General features: G+C 35.7%; 1 protein-coding gene across 27 annotated transcripts in view; it reads right to left on the bottom strand.

Annotated features, from left to right (window-relative positions):
- Positions 1 to 1,384: 1,384 nt before the first annotated feature.
- DST (dystonin) overlaps positions 1,385 to 24,027 on the bottom strand; it is a 608,843-nt gene continuing 586,200 nt past the window's right edge. For 11 of the 27 annotated variants that reach the window (XM_072642508.1, XM_072642506.1, XM_072642507.1 and 8 more), the window contains 14 exons: positions 23,371 to 23,514; positions 22,313 to 22,501; positions 20,780 to 20,909; positions 18,673 to 18,836; positions 17,755 to 17,917; positions 16,880 to 17,034; positions 16,631 to 16,705; positions 15,096 to 15,113; positions 12,049 to 12,166; positions 11,021 to 11,092; positions 9,921 to 10,123; positions 9,428 to 9,538; positions 4,443 to 4,566; positions 1,385 to 2,735 (listed from right to left, as the gene is read on the bottom strand). In XM_072642508.1, coding sequence (XP_072498609.1) covers positions 2,473 to 2,735; positions 4,443 to 4,566; positions 9,428 to 9,538; positions 9,921 to 10,123; positions 11,021 to 11,092; positions 12,049 to 12,166; positions 15,096 to 15,113; positions 16,631 to 16,705; positions 16,880 to 17,034; positions 17,755 to 17,917; positions 18,673 to 18,836; positions 20,780 to 20,909; positions 22,313 to 22,501; positions 23,371 to 23,514 — 1,929 coding nt within the window. In that variant the 3' untranslated portion in view covers positions 1,385 to 2,472. The remainder of the gene's footprint in view (positions 2,736 to 4,442; positions 4,567 to 9,427; positions 9,539 to 9,920; positions 10,124 to 11,020; positions 11,093 to 12,048; positions 12,167 to 15,095; positions 15,114 to 16,630; positions 16,706 to 16,879; positions 17,035 to 17,754; positions 17,918 to 18,672; positions 18,837 to 20,779; positions 20,910 to 22,312; positions 22,502 to 23,370; positions 23,515 to 24,027) is intronic. The other 16 variants (XM_072642521.1, XM_072642527.1, XM_072642520.1 and 13 more) reach the window with 5 other exon arrangements.

Raw genomic sequence — 24,027 nt, forward strand, 5'->3', positions numbered from 1 at the left:
TCCCATTTAAGTTCTTATGCTGACCTACAATATATCAAAACTGTAAAAACGGTGATGGGGAAAGTCATAATGTGGAAGGGATAACTGTAAGTGCATGTCGTCTTTCCTGTTGGCACTTATGCTTCTTGAGGACAAGGACTACTTTGCCATTGTCCCAGTGTTAATGATGGGATTCATTTAGGTTTGGAAACTGACTCTGTGTGCTATGAATTAAATGATGGAAAAATGGACTCCTGTTGCATCAAATGAAACTTAAACACCAGGGCTCAATATGAGCAACTGAGGTTGATTTGTTTTTTTAGTACAGTTCATGGGGGCTAAGCAGATCAAGATGTGGAAAAAAGTAAAGTTTTAAAAATTAAACCTTTCTTGTTAAAAAATAATCAGATAAACCTTTATGAGTAGCAATAGTTCCTTAAGACCACCTTGGAATTTTTTAAATCATTACTATTTTTATTAAAGTCAAACTTGACTAGGAGGAATAAAACATATCCCTTTAAAAGAGGAAGCATTCAAAACTGGGTGAGAGATACTATTGTATTAGTTCCTTTATATTTGTCTTTGAAATATCCTTGCAGGCATATATTATCCCCACAAAGGGACATCTTAGGCCTTTTAACAAACTTCATTGACCAGTGGAGATTTATTTGATCACCATTATCCCACCGGGAAAAGTGAAAAGTTTCATGGTTGAGAGCTGTCATATCAATAGATGGTTCTTACCTAAGATCTGAGCTTGTGAATAAAAGATTTCCATTAAAAATGCTAATAGTCGCTTAACACTAATAACACTTTAAGGTTTGCAAATGCTTTCATTTAAGCCTTGCCAGAGACCTGTGAGGAAGCTGCTGCAGGTATCACTGTCCCTGTTTTTATAGATGAGGCAACGAAAACTGAAAGAGATTAAGAGACAATCAGTGGTAGGATGTGAGCTGAGGTTTTACTGTCTTTCTGGTCATTAACTAATATCTGTTAAGGAACAAGGAAAAGTTTAATTAAGCCCATCCTGCCAGGCTCTATCCTTAATGATGGTGCTGGAGGAGGAGTTTTATATGAATATCTACTGATGCTTTTTTCTATAATTTTCAGTTTAGGACCTCCCTCAAATCTAACCAATTGTACCAGTACAATAATGGATAATTTATTTTAACAGGATCATAGACTTAGATAGGGATATATATCAACCTCATAGAATCTGATGCCCTCATTTTACATAAAGATATGAAAACTGAGGTTTAGGGGAGAATAGCGGCTTAGCCAAGGTGACACAGACACTGAACGAGAGATGCAATACTCACACCTATTATCCTAACTCCAAATTTATCACTCTAATAAAGTCAATGACTAACACAAAATAAGTTCCAAATAATCAGGTATGCCATGATGTGTACAAGTGAATATGTTTTATTAAATGCATACTAACATTTGCTATATTATGTGAATATACATAATAAATTAAAACGTATATATATTAAATAGACATGATATCAGAATGTAATTTTTTAAGGTGGGAAATTAAGACCAACCCATTTTTTAAAAGTCTCTTTTGGTCACTCCAAATTATTATTACCCATAAAAATAATGTAGTACTGATTTTTCCCTGGGGAAAAAATTAACTCCATAGCATTGTACTTAAGGGACATGTTTTATTTCATAGTTTTCTGCAAGCAAAGTTGCTTTGATACAAAATGAGTTCAATGATACAGTGCTACCATCCAGTCAAGCAAAAGAAAACCTCACATTGAAATGAATGCACTTTGTACTGATATTCTTAGAGGATAATAGTTCTAATATCCAGAAGATCTCTGGCCTCATTTAAAGCAATGGCACAGAAATGCTGCAAAGTATTGGAGTTTTATAGAACTGGCAAGTGCTTGAAGTTACTTCCAGAGAAGTGAGTTCTCTGACAGATTCTGTTTCAATAACAGTAACATGAATGTGTTTATTTCTTTGTGTTGTTGGGTTTTTGGTATGTATATATGTGTATGAACGATTGTGTTTTTTTCTTTTCATTGCCCATCTTTTATAGTTCATTGTAATCTCAAAATAGATCATTTTGTGTCTTTTGGCTTTCGACAGTTGTTTCTGTTTAAAAAACAAAAGATATGTCATGAGGTATCCCTAGCTGTTAGTGTCAATGATGCAGTGATGCGGCCCTTCTCAGTCAGGTCACAGACTTACCTGTACATACAGGAATTGAGTTTCACATGTAAGTTTTACACATTGCTGTGTACATATGTTAGTCTTTGTTAAAAACTCTTTCCCTTCACATGTGATGTGGTATAACCCCCAAAATATCCAACAAAAAAATTATACAGGTAAAAGAACAAGATAAATACACAAAATAAGGCCATCTGCAGAATTTAAAACTCACCTCTTGCAATATTTCACAATAATCTCTACATCATATTTTACATCTTACAAACTTAAATAGCAAATGCACAAGGCAGGCCCATAGCAGAATCAATCGCACTATCTTTTTGTGGACTTGTCCAGTTTGCTGGCAGGTGATTTCCTCTGGGGTGTGGGAATTCTGGAAGGTTTGGCTGGGGTTGGTCGAGAACCTGCTCGGGGGGTTGGTCTGGTGGTCTGAGGCACAGTCTCCACATCTGAGCATACAGACTGGATTTCTGAAATATCAAAGTCGGAGGCATCACTACCGCGGCGACTGCTTGACCTGCTACCAGCTTTGCTTCCAGCTCGGCTTCCAGGTCTACTCGGAGTTCTTTTGGTATCTGAGAGCAAAGAGAAGAAACATTAGTCCTACCATACTTTGTCATTTTCCTACATGGAGGTCTGATATATTTGATTTCAGATAGATATATGTAGTCTCTCCCATAGTAGGTGCCCAGTAGCCACTGGATAATTCTATTCCATCTAACAAATATGCACTTACTGAAGTGCAAGGCACCCAGATTACACAGATAAAAAGGCCCTGTTCTCATGGATTTTACAGTCTACTAGGAGACAATAACAATTCATTCAAATATCTGGGACCCTCTTCACCAAAGTGATGAGAGTGCAGGTCCACCAAATGTCATCGTTAGCTATCCTGAGGTGACAGAATTTGAAATATATTTGGAGTTCAAAGCAGGATGCTCAGTACATACATTCAAGTTCAGTGCTTCTCTTTTTACCCCACCCTCCTTTTTATAGCTCTATGATTTATAAGTACATTTGACATTAAACAGACATGATGAATGAGAACCTGGTTTTATAAAAAGATAACTTAATTATGACTCTTTGCTGTCATAGTTATTAAGAGATTCATTGAGAAAATTATCCTAGTGCATTTTAAAAGTAGGATTCAGATGACCAGAATCTAATCTAGATACCACTTTTAAAAAGCAGGGTAATTCACTAGCTGCTCCCAAAAGCATTCAGTACAAACCTGAAGCAGACAGAAGAGTTGCCATTCGTCACACCAGGAGAAATGTCACTCAGCTGTGACCTCCCTAGGTACTCTAGATCAGAACCAACCTAGTCATTTGCCTTTGTCACACTGCTCTTTCTACTTTTATGAGGAACACTGGTCCTATGAGCACAATGAAGGTGCAAAGTGAGTCCCAATGCAGCCTCAATAAATATTACACTCGACAAATGACCAAATACCCAGAGGAAATAATTTGCTATGTACTTCCAAAAAACATTCGTAAACTACTTTACTGTGTAATTATTAGACTGCTAAAGAAAACATTTCTAAGCCCTTTTGCCATCCTAAATATTGACATAAATAATTCTAAAATCCTATTTACACACAGCACGGAATTCTTTTATATATATGCACATATACAAGATCAACAATAAAAGAAAATATGGAGTTGAGTTCTGTTTTTTAAACTATTATTCAAGAGTCTAGGGACGTCATAGTGTTTTGGATTCTTGGCTAAAGAATGGAGAGGTTAAATGTTATCATTACAAAACTAGTATGTGTTCGAAGCAGGACTTGATCCTGGTCTTTCTGACTGGGAGTCCAGTCTTCCATTTTTTTTTACTCCATCGTAGTCCCTCAGAGTTAAAGATACACCTCAGTCTTATCAGTATTTGCATATGCAAATTCAATAGCATAATGTATTCTTTTTTTTTAAGGTCAGCACAATTTAAAAGTTGATCGATGAGGCTCAAAACAAGTCATTTAAAATCTGTAAAAGTGAGGTTCAATGGGTTTTAGCAGTGACAATCATCTGACAATCCCAACTTAATAATGTATCACACCACAATGAAAATGTAAACTGTTTCCTCAGCAGAGGAGAAAAGAAACCCTGGCTAGTTTTGGAGTTCAAGCTTTAATAGATGTGTAGAAACTGGTTTGCTTTGCTGCTATGCCATAACAAGATATCTCTATCCTTCCTTATACATTCACTTAATAGGACTTTATTCTTCCAAACATTACTCTCACTTTGACAAGAGCTACTAACTCTCAATGACTCAAAAGCACTCACCTGCAAACTGTGTTCGGACTCGAGTAGCTGCAGTTGTTATCAATCCACTGTCCTCTCCTGACTGGAAGCCTTTCCCTGATAAATATCCTGGAAGTCGAAGCTTACTTCCTTGTATTGGTGTTCCCTGTTGTGACCAACAGAAAGTATTTCATGGTACCAGTCCTAGGCTGTGCTAATCCAAACACCAGTACCTTTCATTTCACAGTTCTCTTTCCCATACAGTTCCATAGATTTCATGGAAGAAAGCAAGAAAAATAAACAGTCAATTCTGTCTAACCCATGTGATGGATTTTCAAACCTCTTTTCTCAGTGAGAAAGCTCTGAACGAAATATGATTTTGGTGAAGGAAAAACCAGGACATTGAGAGAGTACAGCCTGACCATAATAAGCAAGAAGTCCAAGTCAATCAGTGAGTACAGCAGTGGAAGCTGCATATCCCATTAAATGTCTCAAAATATGGATACATGCATTTGTAGCAGAGCTTCAAAGAGAAAATAAAGGTTCATCCACACACATATAAATGCTAGACAACCAGACTCATGTAGTTTGTTTGGAAATCCATGAAATGATAATGCCCTACTTGGGTATGTGGATGGAGTGCTTCTGGGGCAATAGCCTGATCATGCTGAGATTTTCACATTTGATACTTAAAAGTTCAATTTAGAATTTAACATAACTATGGTCTCCCCACCCTGACAAAAGTGAGGCTTCTTTTAAAGTTCACATGGGAGTTTGCAGAAAATCCAAATGAAAAAAAATGTTGCAACCACAACTGCTGTATCTTAGTGCAAAGTTAAAAAAAAAAAAAGCAAACATTTTAAGCACATTTTTTCTCCTGGATGTTGGACATGTTTCAGTGTCTCTTCCCAGAATCACATTCCCCAATCATATAGTTAAGACAAACAAGCTTCTCAGAAGTGTGAGAATTTATTTACATGCAGTGAATTATTCAAAGTGAGTTAATCTCTACAAATAGTTATAGATGCTGGTTATATTTCTCTCTTTACAAAACACATTTAGAAATTTCTGCATAGCACAGAAAAGGTTCTTGGAGTCCAGGAATGCCTGGATTTTCTTTTCTGGCAAGGAAATGTGATATTTTTATTAGCCTAATGAACTTCTTTTCTGCTATTTTCAAAAATTAGAATGGCAATATTATGTTTTAGATGATGTTACATCAATTAAAACAAAAAGCACTATAGCATAATATGGTATACAATGTAACTATTTAAGAATGTAATTACACATGTATGTGTCTGTGTCTATGTACATATATACATATATACATATACATATATATGAAATCCCTTAATTTATGCTACAGTAGGATCTTAGGTTCACAGACTTAGTGATGCAAGAGAACTTAAAGGCCAACAAGTGCATCCCCTCATTTTAAAGATGGGGAAACTGAGGCCAACAGATAAGAATTGAGTTTCTCAAAGTCACATAAAAAGTAGCAGAGAACTGGGTTTAAAAACAGGCTCTCTGCCTCCAAATCCAGATTTTTCTTCCACTAAACCATTCTCCCTCTCTATAATAAAAGACTTTTGGTAATAAAAGCATTGTCCCCAAATAAACCCTATAGTTCTAAGTGAATTTTAATTCAATATAGCATCATAGATTTCAGGCTGAAAGGGATCTGAGAGATCAAATCCAAACCCCTCATTTTCTGAGATAAACTAAGGCCCAGAGAGAGAGAGTAAATAACTTAACAGAATTCTCCTCAGCAGTAAGCAGCAGAGCTAGAAATCTGGACTAAGGTCAAACCCAAATCTAGTATTCCCTCCACCACACCATGCTACCTCCCTGTATCACACCAAGGCAATATTCACTCCTTATTATGGCACCAAAGTGTCCATCTTTCAAGGCTGTACCAATGAGGTATAAGTTCTAGCATGCTCTAAGGTTTTGAGCGTGGCTTGCTGTTGTCTAAGGACCAGCCTACTTAAGTTCTGAGGGGCTCACCACTGGGATGTTGGCCATTAAGTAATGATTTTTGGGAGGTAGAGATGGCTCTACCAACTTATGAAACATGAAGGTACAATTAGGTTTCTGTAAGCAAAGGGAGCACCCACATGAATGAAATCACATATATTTAAAAGTATTAGAAATAATGGTGGATATTATACATAGACACACTCAGAGTTTATGATATAGTGTCAAAAAGTGCAGCCCTACTGGTGGTTGGCTCTGTGACTGAACAATTTACCTAAACTTGATGTTTACAGATTCTGTCATCTATCAAATTATCCATTTTACAAGGTTGTTGTAATAGTGAAAGACATCAAACACTTTGAAAATCTATAATGCACTGTACAAATTTGACAAGTAATTTCACCTCTCTTAGATTTTATTTTTTCAACAGCAACATGAGGCAGTCTGACTAGGTGGTCAATAAATGCATTCTAACTCTAACATAGGAGATAATCATCCCATGGTACTCTGCCCTGATCAGCACATACAGCATTGTTTTCCATTTCTGGCACCACATTCTAGGAAGGATGATAAGGTGGAGGATATACATAAATAATCATACAACATTAGGATCATTTGAAGGAACTGGGGCTATTTAGCTAGTAGAAGAGAATATTTTACTTGGGGTGAGGAGGAACAAAATTCATCCTCAAGGACCTTGTTATAGGGAGAAAAATATTAGTTATCCAATTTAGCCCCAGAAAGCAGATCTGTGGAAGCTGCCAAGAGGCAAACTGAGGAAAAAATTCCTCACATTAGAAATGTCTAAAAGTGGAACAGGCTGCCTCAATGTGTAGGGAGCTTCTTCTCGCTGAAGAGTTTGAAGCAAAGATTGAATAACCATTTATTAGTTATGTTATAGTACAGTTATTTTTCTTGGATATAGGTTGGGTATGGGTATGGCTGCTGTAATGGCAAATAAAATAGGATCTTTTGCTGTTTTTGTTTTAGTGTAATCAAGAAGTATAATGCCGCTATTTGAATGTAACTGAGGAGGATCTTTCCCACCCACTGATGGGTCTGCCCATTGAGGGAAGATTGATTAGGGGAACTGTTTGGTAGGAGGGTCCCAAGTACCTTTTTGTTTTTTCTATTGAGGCACTGGGTCAGAGGATCATGCCCTCTGGCTCTAAAAAGTGTATAAATACTCTGAGGGTGAGGTTTTACTTTGGGGCTTAGCTTTTGTGAAGAGTGTTTGCTGGGCCAGATGAGGACTCTGGGAAATTGCTAAAGAGTTCCCTGGTTTTGAGAACCCAGAGGTTGTGCTTCCCTTCTGGTAACTGGTCAGACAGCTGTACCTTTCTGTTGATTACTTTGGGGTTCAGGGTGTTGACTCCCCTGAACTAGGTGAATGATGTATGTACTTGAGTTGATACATGTGCTTGATTAAAGTGACTGTTAACCCCTTGAAAGTTGCTGTTCTTTTATGACTCTAAGAACCTGTGATAGCAGGTCCCCCTGTGTATGTTGGAGTGCTTACTGTTATAGTTGCTGAGACTTCTCCTAACTTTGAAAGAATTTTTGAAATTCAATGATTCTGTATAAAAATAAGGGAATAACTATGAACTGCCAAACCCAAAAGTTATGAGAATTTTCTAAACAGTATGTTTACTTAGTCATGAGATTAAGTTTGTAATAAGAAAGTTATTAGCTTAGTAGACAGATGGCTGGTTTTGGAGTCAGTAAGACCTGGATTCGAGTCATGCCTCTGAAAAATTCAATTTGTGTGAAAATGGGCAAGTCAGTTAACCTCTCTATGCTACTTTCTAATACCAAGTAACAAATGATCTACTGATTGCAATGGTGGAAAAAGTTGCCATCTGGGTCACTCTCCCACTCTAATAAAATTCCAAGTGTGGACCTCTTTTCCCCATAAAAAAGGTATGCATTATTTTTCATTTTGTCATTATTTTAAGAAATGTTAGTTTATTCATGCTTTAGTCTTATAAGAATCCATATGCAGTCAACTCCCTATTATCTGAATTAAATCTATAGATTGTGTAAGTTTTGCTAACAATTTTCATATGCAGGAAGGCTCCCCAAAAACTAAATCATGTACATGATTGGTTCTGTCAATGACAGATGACTTTTTCCCCTCTTCCTATAAGATCCTATTCCCCTTACATGTTGTAGATAATGGAGAGTTGACTTGGCAATAATTTCACACCAACTCCATTCACTCTATAATACAGTCACAGATAGATGTCTGAAGACAATGTAATACAACTTTCCCCTTGTGTAACTGCAGTGATTTGGAGTACTGGTCAAGGAACAGAAATAATTTACTAGATGAAGAACCTGCCTTTTTACTTCTCCCCAATTTCTCCTTGAAAGAAAAGTGCTATTGTACAGCATTTGTCCTTTAAGTTATTCTGGGTGGTAACTTTTCTAGACCATTATCAGAATAAACAGGTTTTTGTCTTCTAGAACTAGTTGACAGCACTGAACTGGGCAGGAAAACAAGGGTAAAACTTCAGATAAGAAGATTTTCATGCCCGAAACTACACATCTCTGAGTATGAATTTTATTTTCAGTTAATTAATATGCTGCATGTTTCTTAAGAAGAAATACAGTGTTGTAAATGGATTCTGAATCACCTTTGGCTTTCATAGGAAATATACATTCACAGCTGCTATGGTAATTTAATATAAATATGCCATGAGAAGCAAGAAATGTTGATTCTAACTCTTCTCACTGGTACATTTTCCTACAATATTATGCTTATAAGCTCAGAGAAATATAGCAAAAATTTCGAAGGTAATGAATTTCTGGAAAAATGGGATGGAAAAGAAGCCTTGGGCATGAAACTATAATGCTAAACAGTTTGATACAAGGAAAGAAAAAGTGAAGATGGAAAAAAGGCAGAGGAAAGAAGATATTCATTCTTTAGAAGTTTAAAATGGAGGGAATTGTGAGTCCATATATATAAACCAGAAAGACAGTGCATGTTAGTTAGTGGCCTGTTAGTTTTAAAGAAGTTGGTCAGTCTAGAGTCTAGGTCCTTACTATACCTCTGTAGATGACACTTGAAAGTCTGAGGATTCTGCTGGTTTAGAAGGAGTTGACGTTTTGCTGTTTGTCAACCATGGTTTACCATAATTGCGTATTAAAGGCTGGACTATCTGTATGAAACAATGGCAAATCAAATATAAAGGACAGGAGAAAAAAGCAAACTATAAAAAAAGATCACTAAAGCAAAGAGATCACATTTCACAACAGGAGTAGACATAATTTTAAAAAGCAGCTAAGTCAGATGGCAAATAATACACAAAAATGAAATTTAAAAAAATAAATTCAAGTAACTGTAAATGTAGCATCTAAGTAAATAATTTTCTTTGTAGCTCCAAAAGCAACATAAGAATAACATTTCTGCGTGCCATTTCACATAAGAAACTGAAATACTGACCAGTCCAGTTTGGACTCTGAGAAGATCAACTTAGCATTTGAGGTAATGATGAATCTATTCATTCCACAGACAAAAACATTTCCTGAATTGACTCCTACCTTAGGGGTGCTCATCATGGCAGCCTGAGGTGAGGCCACCTGACCAGCAGGGCTGGACATTGAAGTCGATCTGTTAGGGGAAGCTCCTCTGGATGATGGTCGTGATCTTCGACCCCTGGGTCGAAAAGCTGCCATAGCTGTCTGACCAGCCCCATCTGCTAAAATAAACTTTTCACGGAGTTCCATGTTTGTTCTTCCTTTAGCTGAAGTACACATGTGGGGGGAAAAAAGGCATTTAATTGAAGAGGAGAAATTCAATGAGGCCACTGGTCAACACATTTCAGAAAAATTCTTTTTTGCCATGCTAGCTCCAACCCAGCTCAACAAGAAGTCAAATGCATCACTCTATAATGCATTCCTTTTGGACATAGGCAAGTACAAAAGGAGAGCGTGCTTATTCTAACGCTTCACACCAGCAAGAAAAACTCACTATTTAAAAGAGTCAGCATGAAAATGGAAAAGCCCACATGCTAAAATATCCTTAATCCATCAGTCACTGATGCATAGATTTCATTACCTGTTTCACCACACTTGGATGGCTAGCCCATAAGTCACGGACTGTGTCTTGCATGTACCATACAGGGTAAAGAAATTGCCAGTAGCTTTTTAAAATATTTCATTTATCCCATAATATTACAAAAGAATGAGAAGTGGCTTGTTAATTGAAACCACCACATAAAATTAAGTTACAGGTTTTTCTATATTCATATAAATTAGCAATATTTTCATTTGGCACCTTGAAAAAGTAAGCTTTACCAACATGCAATAACAAATACCAGATCCAAACTTCAATGAAATAATCAGTGGTGCACCACTTATACAAACACATATGCACACAGAAAACATTCCACGAGAACTGGATGAGCAACGTGTTAGCACTGTATTTCATCAGTGTAGATGATCACTGTATTTGTAACGCACCTTTAGTGTGTCAAATTTTGGGGCACTGAACTTAAAAGCACCAGCCCAGTTGGATGTGTGTTAAGCCATACACGATGAATGAAGCATGTTATTTAAAAAAAAATTATCAAAGCAAGAATGTGAAAGAAGAAGAAAAGAGAAAAAGAAAGAGGGGAGAGGCAAAGGGAGAAGTTGCCAACCTATAGTAGGCTGAGTAGTAGTAATTGAAGAGTTTGATTCCGAACGTAACATTTTACTCCCATGATGATGAACTAGAAAAAATGACATAGGATACCAATCACATTAAAGAATCTCGTTAGCAGGAGAAGAAAACAAGTATAGCAGTTGAATATGCAAAAGAATTCTACTTCTGGGCTGTTAAGACACATTCTAGAATAAGAGTTCCTTCAGTAATGAAAAAAACTCTCTCCAAGGGAAAAAGAATTACCTGCAGTTACTCTATGACTGACTTTCTAATAACCAACACCACAAAAGGCAATACATGTTAACAGTTGGTTTTTGTAACAAAAGCCACACTAATCTGAATTATTTAAAGACAGAGAAAGAGAAAGGGTAAGAGAATAAAAAAGAAGAGAGTGAATATTTTATTCACAATTGTCTGAACCTCACTTTACTCCACATGCTAGCATCAATTTTTCCTGCACTGAGTTCTTAACTATTTTAATTGTACTCTGCAAAGGGTTTTGCCCAGGTGAAAGCACGATAACAAGCATGTTCTAAGTTTCTCCAGCTGGTGAAGATTAGGTACTATTGGCAGCAGGTTTTAAACTTGGGATAAAAATGATCTATCAGATTAAAATATCAAGAGAGACCGGAAAACAATACTGCCAGCTATTTTATTAAGGAATTTTGATTTTTTTCTGGAAAAAGCTCCATTGCCTTTTCACTAGTTAGCTTTTTTGTTCCTACTGAAAAATTCTGAAAGAGGGGAGGGATGCATGTCTCTTTAAAAAGAACTATTCTAGTACTTTGTTGTCTTCCTATTGTGTGATTAGCTATAAGAGATCAAAACAATGGAAAAGAGTATGGTTTACATGACTGCCACAAGTTCTTTTGAGAACTTTAGGCTGACAAAGAAAGACCAATGTGAAACATTCACTGTTGGAATCAATAAACAACTGAAGCTATACCCACAAAATACTTCATATAATTTAAAATAATAATTCCTTGTGAGTTTCCATCATACGTTACATGGGGATTGCCTTACCCCTACAAGGATCATTTTTCACTAAGAACTCGTCAAGTGCCATCCATCCACCTCCAACACGAACCATCACAGTACTCCGCAAGATGCGAACAAGACGAAGTTGCTGAGAATCGCCAAACTGTACAAGTTAAAAAAAAAAAAAGAGCGAGCTATGGTTTTTAATGGTTCCATTCATTTAAAACATAGGCTCCACTAACTTAAGAAACCAATTTCAATTTCTTGTTTTAATTTACAGTTATTAGTAAAATCTCAGAAAATGATTTGCATAATAAATGATCTGCATTAGATTCTGCTGCATGCTGATTTAGATGACAGGAAAAGCATAGCAAAAGAGAAAAAAAGGGTTCTAAGAATCATTTTGCTTCTTGGAGATTATTTTTTTTCCTCATTATAGGAAGCCATTAGTAAGAAAATTATTTTTAAAATTATGTTTAGTCATCATTTCTAGAGGTTGAAGCAACAATGAAAATAAGCTCTGGCCCATGTTCTCCAGGTTAAAAAGAAATAAGAATTGTCCTCAGAGAAATATGGCTAAAGAAAGCAATTAATGTACTCTGACTTTTCTTTTCTGTCTAATTAAACTTAATTTTGTCTAGAAATACAGGGGAAATTTGCTTGTATTTTTCATTCTTTTTCATCTACTGAGCAGCTGAGAGGACAATGACATTTGGCTAGAACACAGCATCAATGGTAAATATGAGCAGGGAAGGAAGGAATGACTGCCATTTTTGAGATAATATAGAATGCCTACTACTAGGAAGATCTTTTACACTAATTTTCAAGACTGGATTAACATATGATCAATTGGGTGTTACTCTAACACAATACTGTGATAGCTAGCATTGGTATATTGCTTTAAGGTTTCCAAAGCACTTCAGATGTATACCCTTGTGAGGTAGGAGCTATTATTATCCCCATTTTTTAAATGAGTAAACTAAGGCACAGAGCAGTCAAGTGACTTGGCTAGGTCACACAGCTAGTGAGTATCTGCAGCAAATTTCAAACTCAAGTCTTCGTTCCCAGTTTTATATTTTATTCACTACACCACCTAGCTGCCCTATAAATTGACAACTTTCATATGTCCTTTCAACATATATTTACTAGGCAGTGTTACATATTCTCTCAAGTTCCTATAATCAAGTTGCTAGTAAGTAATGTTTACTCACTACTCATTAGTAATGGTTTCATGACTTTAAATCTGTTTCTAAAAGACTTATATCTGATGTATGAAAACTCCTATGCCAATCTGCACAGGTGCCTTTCCAGTAAAGCTCAGGACAAACTGAAGAATTAAATAAACTGAACTAGTTTCAATCAATCACATGAAATACATTGGAGATGTTTAAGCACAGAGAGTTCATGATATATAACTTAGGAAATATTGTTTTCAATAGAAAAGAACCCCTATAAATTTGTGGTTTTATTTCAAATTGAAAAACGCCTCAAAACAAAATTCCAACAGATCTCATTTAAGATTCTGAAAATTCTGAAGGGCATCACAAGTATACACAAAGCTCCAGCTCAAGGTCCAATGCCTGTAACCTACTAATAGTGTCAATTTGTTGCTGCTGAAACCATTTGTTTAACCTTGGGAACTTAACAATATTTCTAAAGTGTGTGATCCTGAAATATAAATTAATATTTCAAAGCAAAAACACACATTTCTTTTTGTTAGAAGACCTTCAATGCTGATAAGCAAAGGGCAAGGAGGGGAGTAAAGGAATATTACCTTGGGGAACCAGACAACATGAAGGCTTTTGGTCTGTAATTTATCAAATGAAATCAAGCATTTTGGGAGAAGTATAAAATACAAAAAATTTATAGGCAAGACAGCGTTCAAATCTTACTAAAGAAATGGGTTCTTATTTTGCTCAGAATCCCCCAACTTCGTTTCTTCTATTTTCCTGTTCAAAAGTATCACAATTACCAGATGGTAAGCCAAGGACAAAGGGACAGACTATCCTAGAGAATCTGCTGCTTTTGCTCAAACCTGTTTTGTCAGTATAGTGTTGAACCTAATGACATCAGTGTCTTTCTCTTATGTGATGAAATATTTTGCTTCAGTAATACCCTCCTTTACTGACCCAGGTAATATGAGATAAATATGGTATCTAATATTAATTATGGGTTAAACAAAGCTATTAAAAGTTTATCAGAAAAATTTTAAATAATTTATTTCACCTGCTATAGGAGGGAAATATGAGTAGTTAAATACCTATAATGGAATGACTAAAGAATATTACATGTGCTATTTATAAAATTTTGAGACATCTCTCTAGTCACAGTATATCGTGCTTTCCGCAATGCACCGTGAAAAACTACTCACTGGTTCTAGAATTACTTGAGCTGTTATTCTAAGTCACTTGATTTTTTTTTAACATACGAACTAAAACAAATATAAAGTTAGGAAATATGTCTTTAGCACAGAGACATCTTTTCTAATTGTCCATATGAATTTCAAGGAAATTAATCTGATGACTCCAGTTTGGTATTACTCCAAACGTATAGTGAATTAAAATGTCAGTTTAGGGGATATATACAGCCATTGGGTAAAAACAAATTAGCACTTTGGCCTAGATAGAAATTAGCAGTAGTATACATAAAATTGGATGTGTTTTGTTAGGTGTTTTAAAGGATTTTTATTTCTCTAAAATTACATTTTTCTAATTGGCTTGATGTTTATCCTTTCCTAATTCCTAGTAACTATATTTTAAGATTTCTGAAACTAATGGAACATTATATAATTTAGATTAGCAAGTGCCCATCCCCATATGATACGCTGATAACATTCATGGTTATGTTTAGGAGACCAAAAACAAGTGCCAAATTGCTGTCCATTATCTGGTTCCCTTAAAAGTAATCTCCTCACTGAGACAAAAGGCAGAAAAAGGGATCTCAGATTAGAGATCCTTTGAGTAGTTACAAAAACACCACAGCTAATAAACAGCATGGGGAAAGATGAGCCATGGCAAGCTTTAATGACTATGGATTAAAAAAAAATAGAAAACACCATTGGGAACTCAAGAATACATTTCACTGGTTTATACCTGATTTCCCAGGAAGAACTGATAAGAAATGAAAAATGGAAGAAAGACACAATTAGTTTAATAGGAAACTTACTACATGACTCCAAAAGAACATAAACACAAACTGTCACACTCTAGGCTTCTAAATATAGTATCTGGCATAGAGATGGGCAGATATCCAACTGTCCAAATATTAAATTTGAGTTAAACTTGAATTCTTCTCCATCAGTAGTTCTTTAAATTGTAACATAAATATGTTCATAGTTGTATATGTAAAAATTACTGTGTTCCATTTGGAAATGAACTATTTAGGGGAGACCCAGCATATTTCTTTTCTAGCTACTAAATGAATACACACTCTAATTTTTAAAAGGGGGAAGAGTAAGAAAATGGATGATGATGATAGTATTCCTTAATGGAATTATCCTGAGGAAGATATCCCTAATTTCTCTGCTTCTCAATGAATACAAAATAATTCTCAACCATTGAGAAAAATTCTTTTTCATCCAAACATATTGTAATCATTTCCATACTGTATACAATAATGCCTTTTCAATAATGCACTTTCAAAAATATAAAGTAGTTAGAGTCAGTATGATTATCCCCATTTTATGGAGGAGAAAACTGAGACTCAGATCACTTCATCAGTGATTTCCCCAAGGTTGCAAAGCTAGTAACTGGGAGAGCTGTAATTCCTACCCAGCCCAGACCTTCTGTCCTTTTCACTACATCACACTGACAAGAATAATTTTATAGATTTGACTTTGGTTATCTCTTTAACATACTTAAATTCAGAAAAACAAGGTAGTAAACAAGAAAATGATACAGATTAAGGCATTACTGTGCAATACAAATCCTCTACTAAAGTTATATTCTAATGCATCATCATGATGTGGAAGTGATCTATTTTTAATGGCTACATCAGAGGTGAGCAAGTGTTGGCAGCTCCTACCAAACTGCAAAGCTCTGATATGGGTCTGGCGACAGACCAGAATTTGCCTTCTCAAGACAAGCCTTGTAACTGGCAGATTGCCTCCAGGTGATGAGAACTCTGGACACAAAAAATCATGAAAATATCTGTTAAACCATTTCACTTTCTCATTGAGGAAGTAAGTACCCACACCACTGAAGTCATAGATACTTGAAGTAAAAAAGAATACCATGAATGAATGAATGAATGAATGGTTATATGTACACACATAAATATGTGTATACAGATATATATGGTAATATATAATATATGGATATAAATGTAAACATATATTTATATATTTTCAAACATATGTATATGTATGTATGTAGACATACATATAATATATAATATATATTTTCCCCCACCCATAATGTCATCAAGAGTTCCATGGATATTCTGAAGAAATCTATCTAGAAAAGATATAATTTAGGAACTTCCTAGATCTGAAACTAGAAAAGATTACTGCTATATATAATATTATAATGGCCTAAAAAAATGTGTAAAATACTGGGAAAATATAGATAAACTGTCGATCACATTTGACTGACATCAAAGAACCAAGATTCTATTTAGGGAAACTTACCCTGTATTTGTTATCTCCAATCTGTTCCACTTGGAATCGTTTTGCACATTTACATTTAGCTACCTGCCTTGTCACCTGCCAAAAACATGATTGAAACATTCATTTCAATGCCAACATTGCGCTTTGGAGACCACAAAATTTTGGCACAACCACAAAAGATGGAAGCAAATAAAATGACAGAATGAGTTGTGCGGGTGATCTTGGCAGGATGCTCTACAAGACCGTACATGATGGAAATAGAATGGGTACCTCATCTTCAATTTTGTCTGCATCTGTCAGAGGTTTATAAGCATCCTTATTGGGATGAAGTGCTGCAACAAATTCGTAGTAGTCAATGTAGCCATCACCATCTCTGTCAAAGATATCAGCAACTGCGCTCATTTCCAGGCGACTGGTTGGGAATTCTATCCATGGAAACACATACGGTAGAAATATGCTTCAAATTGATTTGCAATTTAATTTTGGCACTCTCTACACCACTAGATGACCTGCTGTGATGGCCAAATTAGTGTTAACGCCAGGTGACCATCATTTTGCTCCATGAGGAAAAGGACTGTTTCATTTTTCTCTTTGTATACCAGGACTTACGATAAAAGCTGGCACCTAGTAAGTGCTTAATGAATGTTCATTGATTTTTGAAATTCAACTACCATAAATTAATTTATCATAAAGCTATACCTGGCTTAATTCAAAGTAACTTAACTGATTTCCTAAGTCAATGTAATAACTTACATGAATTTTAAACAATATGAATAAAAACTATTTTTTAAGAATTCCTGAATAAGAGGGATTAGGCATTTCACTAACTCAATGGTTTACAGAATATAAAATAACTCAAATATGCCTGAGACAGGGATTATAGGAGATATATTTTTAGACTTTTCCAGTAGGTGATACATATAGATACTAGTTTCGATTCCTGACATGATTATAAGATTTAGGAGATAAAAATATAAGGAAGTGGTCTAATAAACTCAGGTACTATTTATAAAATGTCATTTTTCTTAAGAAGGAACTGATTTTACTAGAAAATGTAAAGGCAACAATTTTTAATAACAGGTACATAAAAATATTTTAATGCTATATATATTCTAAAGTACTATTTTAATAATAGCCTCACTCACTGGAGGAAAGAATTCCATCAATAAATTCTTGTCGTGTTATTTTTCCATCCTGATCTTTATCGATCCGCCTGAAGAAGTCCATCACTCGAGATTTCTTATGATTCATCCACCGCATGTATTTTTTACGCCAGATATCAAAATCAAAGTTGGCAAATTCTTTCAGCTAAAGAGGGGAGAAATAATTTGGCTCTTGTTTTCATATTAAGATGGTTGATATGATTAAAGCTTAATTGTATCTGCAGTCTGCTATTGAAGCTGATAGAAAAGTCCTTTAAGAGAACACTTTCAGTCTAAACACTACAGTTATCACTCATTTCAGAGAAACAAATGCTCCTGAATGAGTACCTGTAAAACAAATTTCTATACAGTTTATTGAACTTTGCCCTTGTCAAGGTTGCAGATCATGCTGAACACTATAATCTATCTAGCAAGAGCACCAAGACTGCTAGAAATTTCTACCTAACAAGTAGTTTTTCATTTATTAGTTCTAGGATCTCTTCTCTATTGTCTGACCCTCTCCCACACCTTCTCTGGATCACAGAATATTTTCTCATACATAGACTTCCTGATCCCACACTCACTGTTCTCAGAATCATATCTTACCATTTCTGCTAGATGTATTAACATCTAAAAAAAAAGTCCTAGACTTGCAAGACATCTCAAATACATAACTTTAAGATAAATACTTTAGACTAATAATTTATTGCACATAAAACAAATTATATCCAACATTATTACTTTTTAAATGTTAAATTATGTACATTTTCTGTAAAAAAGTAACTATTTTGTTTTAATAAAAATTTTTCACATGAACATCTATAATTTGTTCATCTGTAACACAATAATAACTGAACAATCAGCTATTTAAACACATTATGATGAAATGTGATAATCTTATGAAAAACACAATTAGCTAACCTCCTCCAGTCTGTCCAAGGCATCATTAAGCTTTCTTCTTCTTTCCAAAGCTAGAAGCCAGACTTGTTGCCATTTACTCACTAATAAGTTTACCCTGGGATTCTTTGTTTCAATTTGTGTCTGTGATCCAGAAGGATACAAGCTTGATGTTGGGGAACGCTTCCCTATTAAAAAACAGAATTCAAATTAGTGTGGCACAAATGCCCAGCTTCTCAAATGGGGTTAACCATTGTAACCATGGCCCTTTCCCTTTTCACCCAGTGCTGAATGAGAGCTAAAATTGATGTTCTATGATCATGTACTTACTAAGGAATCCCTGATCTTTATTAATTACTGTGGAGATAAAGGTATATGAAATTAAATACTCTAGGATCTGCTGGTGACACTCTTGATCAAAATAGAAATCCTATCATTTAAATGATTTAAGATAGCACCTTCCTCCTCCATGTGGCCAACCAACTGAATTTCCTTAATCACCCACCACCACTGTAAGGGGCCTCAAGGAAAAGGCATAAATGAGAATAGTATTGCACAAACTCTAGTTCAAAACAAGATGTACGCAGTAAGTAGTCATGCTAGAAAGCCTAAGAGACAAAGGGTCAATTAATATTTTCTATAAAATGTTCGACAGGTGGATTTGAAAAGTTTAAAAGGCCAACTTCAACTTCTAATGCGTTGCCTCTCAGAAGTCTTTTGCTGAAATGATCCTTTGAGAAAACATGATAAATATTTTCACTTGTTTTGAATGAAGAACATTCAAAACATGGTCCAGGCTAAGTGATGGAATGTACCTCTACCTACAAGTAACTGTGGGCAGATTTACCCTGAGAGTCTTAGTTTCCTCATCTATGAAATATGGATAATAACATTTAGTTTATAAAGCACTCTGTAAACCTTAACATATATATGAACCTTAACATATATATGAAACATATTATATATGTTTATGCCTGTATATATATGTGTGTGTGTGTGTGTGTGTGTGTGTGTGTGTGTGTGTGTGTGTTGTGTGTGTGTGTGCGTGTGTGTGTATGCGCTTTGGCTGTTATTATAAGTATGAATTATTACTATTTACCCACAGACTGGTGTCCTTAACACATCAAAGTGGTCTTTTTCAACAAGACAGGCAAAGTATGGTAGGTAGGGGTGAGTAGATCATATTATTCCCATCTGACAAATGAGGCCATTAGAGCCTAACAAAGTTAACTGGCATATTTGAGGTCACACAATATTAATTAGTGATAGAATCTAGCAATAGTAGAATCCAGGTGGCAGATAAGTTCAACAGCCTTTCCATAATAATAATAACAAAAGGCAGTTAGGTGGCACAGTGGATAGAGTGCTGGGTCTGTAGTCAGGAAGACCTATCTTCCTGAGTTCAAATCTGACCTCAGACACTTATTAGCTATGTGACTCTGGGCAAGTCACTTAACCCTGTTTGCTTTAGTTCCTCATCTGTAAAATGAGATGGAGAAGAGAATGGCAAACTACTCCAATATCTTTGGACAAAAGATGAAACATGTGAACAACAAATAAAAGGTATAAACTGTATCTATTCTTGTCACTAAGGCTAAATATTTTCCTGTGAGCATTTTAACAATACTATTTCATGTTAGATACCTAGAAAAGGGAAATAAAGCATTTGATAGAGAAATAATATATAAACCTAATTATTTGCTAACCATTAATAAACATGAGCAAGTAGGCACACTTTAATCACGCAATAATCATTTCATGTCACACTATACATTATGCTTCATCATTATAAAAATAACATAAATACACGAATTCATAAAGTGTTAATTCTCTCAGCTTGCACATCACAGTTACACATATGGGAGTTTAGATATCTTTTGGAGAACTGGTGCCATGAGTTCTCAGGCTCGTTTGTGTTTTTTTCATGAAAACCTTTTATGATAGACTAGCTAACCAAATCATTTTTAATATAACTAGCACCTATTATGCAAGGCCTGTCTAATGACTAATTGTGTGTGTAATGCAAAAGTAAATTTACTTTGCTGGACTGACCATCTTAGTTCATTAGAAACCAGCCATTTTTACTGGGGGAGAAGTATTTATGATTGTTCCAAATTATGTGATTGCTTACTTCCTGCTCTCCCCTTATCTAGTACAGGGATATGTGATTGTAAAGCAGAGGGATCAGCGGCTCTTCGCTTGTAGGTCTTGGTAACCTTATCCACATCAGGCTGTTTTCTGGTCATTTCCTCCATGAACGTCTGTAATGAAAAGGGCAGCTGCTTTAAGGATATGCCAAAGTAAATAAATTATAACACAGAAGTGGTTAAAAATTAAAAAATACAAAGCTAGTTTGACTTAGTGTGCCACTGTTTCTGAGAAATTTTACTTTTTTCTTTGAAATTATCTCACTCTCATAACAAATAAATATCACAGTCATTTGGTTCTCTGAAAAAAAAAATTTTAAATACACATCTATGATTTTTGTTTGTTTTTGGATGAGATCTATTATTTTTTTGACACAAAGGTACTCTCTCGGAAGAAACTCTTTCTCCCAATGCAAGCCAGCACTTGCTCTGCAATTTATGACGGTGAAATTACTATGCAAAATACTGTAGTTTTGCCAAGCACTATGCTAGGCACCATGATCACAAAGACAAAAATGAAACATTCCCAGGCTTCAGGGAGCTTACGTTCTATTGTTCTGGTTTTTTTTTGGGGGGGGGGGGTGGAGGGGGGAATCTTAGCGGGAGAGACGATATGTACACATAGAGGTAAATACACCATATATAAGTTGGAGGAATTGGGGAAGACCTTATGGAGGAGATGACACTTGAACAGAACTTTGAAGGGAGCTGGGGCTTCTAAGATGTGGAGGTAAGGAGGGAGTAGATTCAAGGACGCAAAGGCACAGAGACTGGAGATAGAATATCATATATGAGTAAAAAGAAGTAGGCCAGTTTGGGAAGGACTCTAGAGTACATGATGGATAAAACAAAAACAAGGAAAGGTTTATATCAATCATGCCAATCTTCTAAATGATCTCCAGCCTTAAAAATTATTATGTATTACTGACCCTTGGAGTTTTTGCCATATTTTCTTAAGATCTTCTCTCAGCAAGGAGGGTTGATAATAGTAAGATTCTTCATAACAATGACCTTAAATCATTAAGTTTGGTCCAGGAATATATAACAAGTCCCAAAATCTAGCTGGACATTCATTTTTTTGGTTTTAGAGGCCACACCTTTAAACCAGAGGTGGAGAACCTGCGACAGTGAGGCCACATGCAGCCTTCTAGGTCCTTGGTTGCAGCCTTTTGACTGAGTCCAAGTTTTATAACAAATCCTTTTATTAAGGAGATTTTTCTGTGAAGTTAGGGATCAAAGGGCCATACTTGAGGCTCCCCACCCCTACTTTAAACCATGGAACACGTATTTCCCATTCAGATAAGGGGGAGTATAACTATATTTTTTAAAGGAATCACTAGATATTAAAAGGAGATAAAACTCTGTGAGTCTTGAAGCAGAGAAGGAGAAACAGAGAAGAATAAGATTGGAAGAAAGGAAGCATTTTCTCAATTTCTATCAAAGCGAGTTCAACTGAGACACCTTCTTCTTGCTCTTTGCAGATGTCTGAACACAACTGAGATAAAGTCCATTTTTACCTGGTGTTCTGCTATGAGGGTTTTCACCTCTTCAATTTCCTGAGGGAGTACTTCTTTGTCTTTCTCACTGAGTGTGGTCTCTGCCCACTGCAACCAAGCCAGCAAAGCCTCCAACAATTCCTGTTTAGCAATAAGACCAGCCAGGGCACTGGCCAGTCTCTGCTGATGCTGTTTTGCCCATGCCAGGACCTGTAATCAGAGGAGAGATCTATTTTCTGAAACTCTTTCAATTTGTAAAACAGCAATCCCATTCCTGCTAATGCAACAGTAATTATGTGCAAGAACATCTACTTTTGAAATACACTGATAAGCTATTTCTTGGGTTGTTTCATTATTCTACTGTCCTGTCATTCAAACTCACCTCAGTGTAATTGGCTATGCCAACTCACTGATTTAATACAAGGAATTTGAAACAAGTCTTTAGAAGCAGGGAGTCACAACTATCATTCCTCTAAGTTCATTATTTGGTCTTAAAGAGTGATACTAAAGGAAGACAAGTCCTCTAAGATAAGTCTCAAGAAGTTAAGGACTACAGAAACCCCCACTTTCCTTTACTTTCTAATTTAAAGTGAAAGACATATTTCCTTAGAAGGTCAGTATAGTCTCCACAACACACAACTCTGTACAGCCCAATCTGCAGACAGGCATCCCCTCAGATATAGAATATTTTACCTTTTTGTATATCAACAAACTCCCTTAGGAAACATACCACAATTGGAGTAATACTGAACTGATGATCTACTTAACACAGTTAATATGGGCCCAAAGGCTAGAATGAAGTACAGAGTGCCAAACTTTTGTCTATAAATGTTCAGAGCCAATATCCACAGGAATTCTACTTTAAACAAAATGAAATATAGAGGCTGATAATGGGTTAAGATGCTTGCCCAGTAGGTATCATTAACTCCACAACACCTCTTCCCTTCCTCCACCTCCCTCAGCCAAAATAAACTCTACACAAATATATTATTTTCCCACAGTTACTAACTGCATTTTAATTGGTCTTCAATTTACAAAAGATTGTCAAGCATTGTGCTGACTCTTTGTGCCACACTGACCTCCTCAAACCTGGCTCTAATGATGGTAATCCAATGCTTGATGGTGGTGATGGAATCAGGGTGGCAGATGGCCAGGACAGCTTCTCCCATACCTGTTGCCTTATTTAGTTCAGCTCTTTTCTCTTCCAGCTTCTTCATGAATTCCTAGAGTAGAAATAATTATTTCAATTAGTCACTGACCCTAGTTGAAAAGAAGTTGAGTAAAACCATATTTTTTTCCTAGCCAACTGTATTGATTCCAGCAGGTTAAAAAAAAAATTCAGTGGTTCATTTGGAGTTTGAATTGATTCACACTGCCAGGAAAAAAAATAATCAAGTCACAACTAATTTTAGTTTAAAGAAACTAGTAGAGAACGATTTGAAAATGAATTCTTATACTCTACAACAAAAATTAATTTGAGAATACTCTCTATGAAGAGGAAGTATTCCAATGTCATGAATTTGTGAGAAGCATCGTAACATAGAAAGCTGAAAGTTGACTCCCAGGATGTCAGATAAGGGAGGGTATAACTACATTTTTTAAAGGAATCACTAGATATTAATAGGAGATGAAACTCTGTAAGTCTTGAAGTAGAGGAGGAGAAATAGAAAAGAATGAGATAGGGAGGAAGGCAGCATGCTAGCCTCAGACCTATGCTGTGATGGGCCAGAAGCCAA

Source organism: Notamacropus eugenii, chromosome 2 (assembly GCF_028372415.1).
Source record: "Notamacropus eugenii isolate mMacEug1 chromosome 2, mMacEug1.pri_v2, whole genome shotgun sequence".
Lineage (NCBI taxonomy): Eukaryota > Metazoa > Chordata > Mammalia > Diprotodontia > Macropodidae > Notamacropus > Notamacropus eugenii.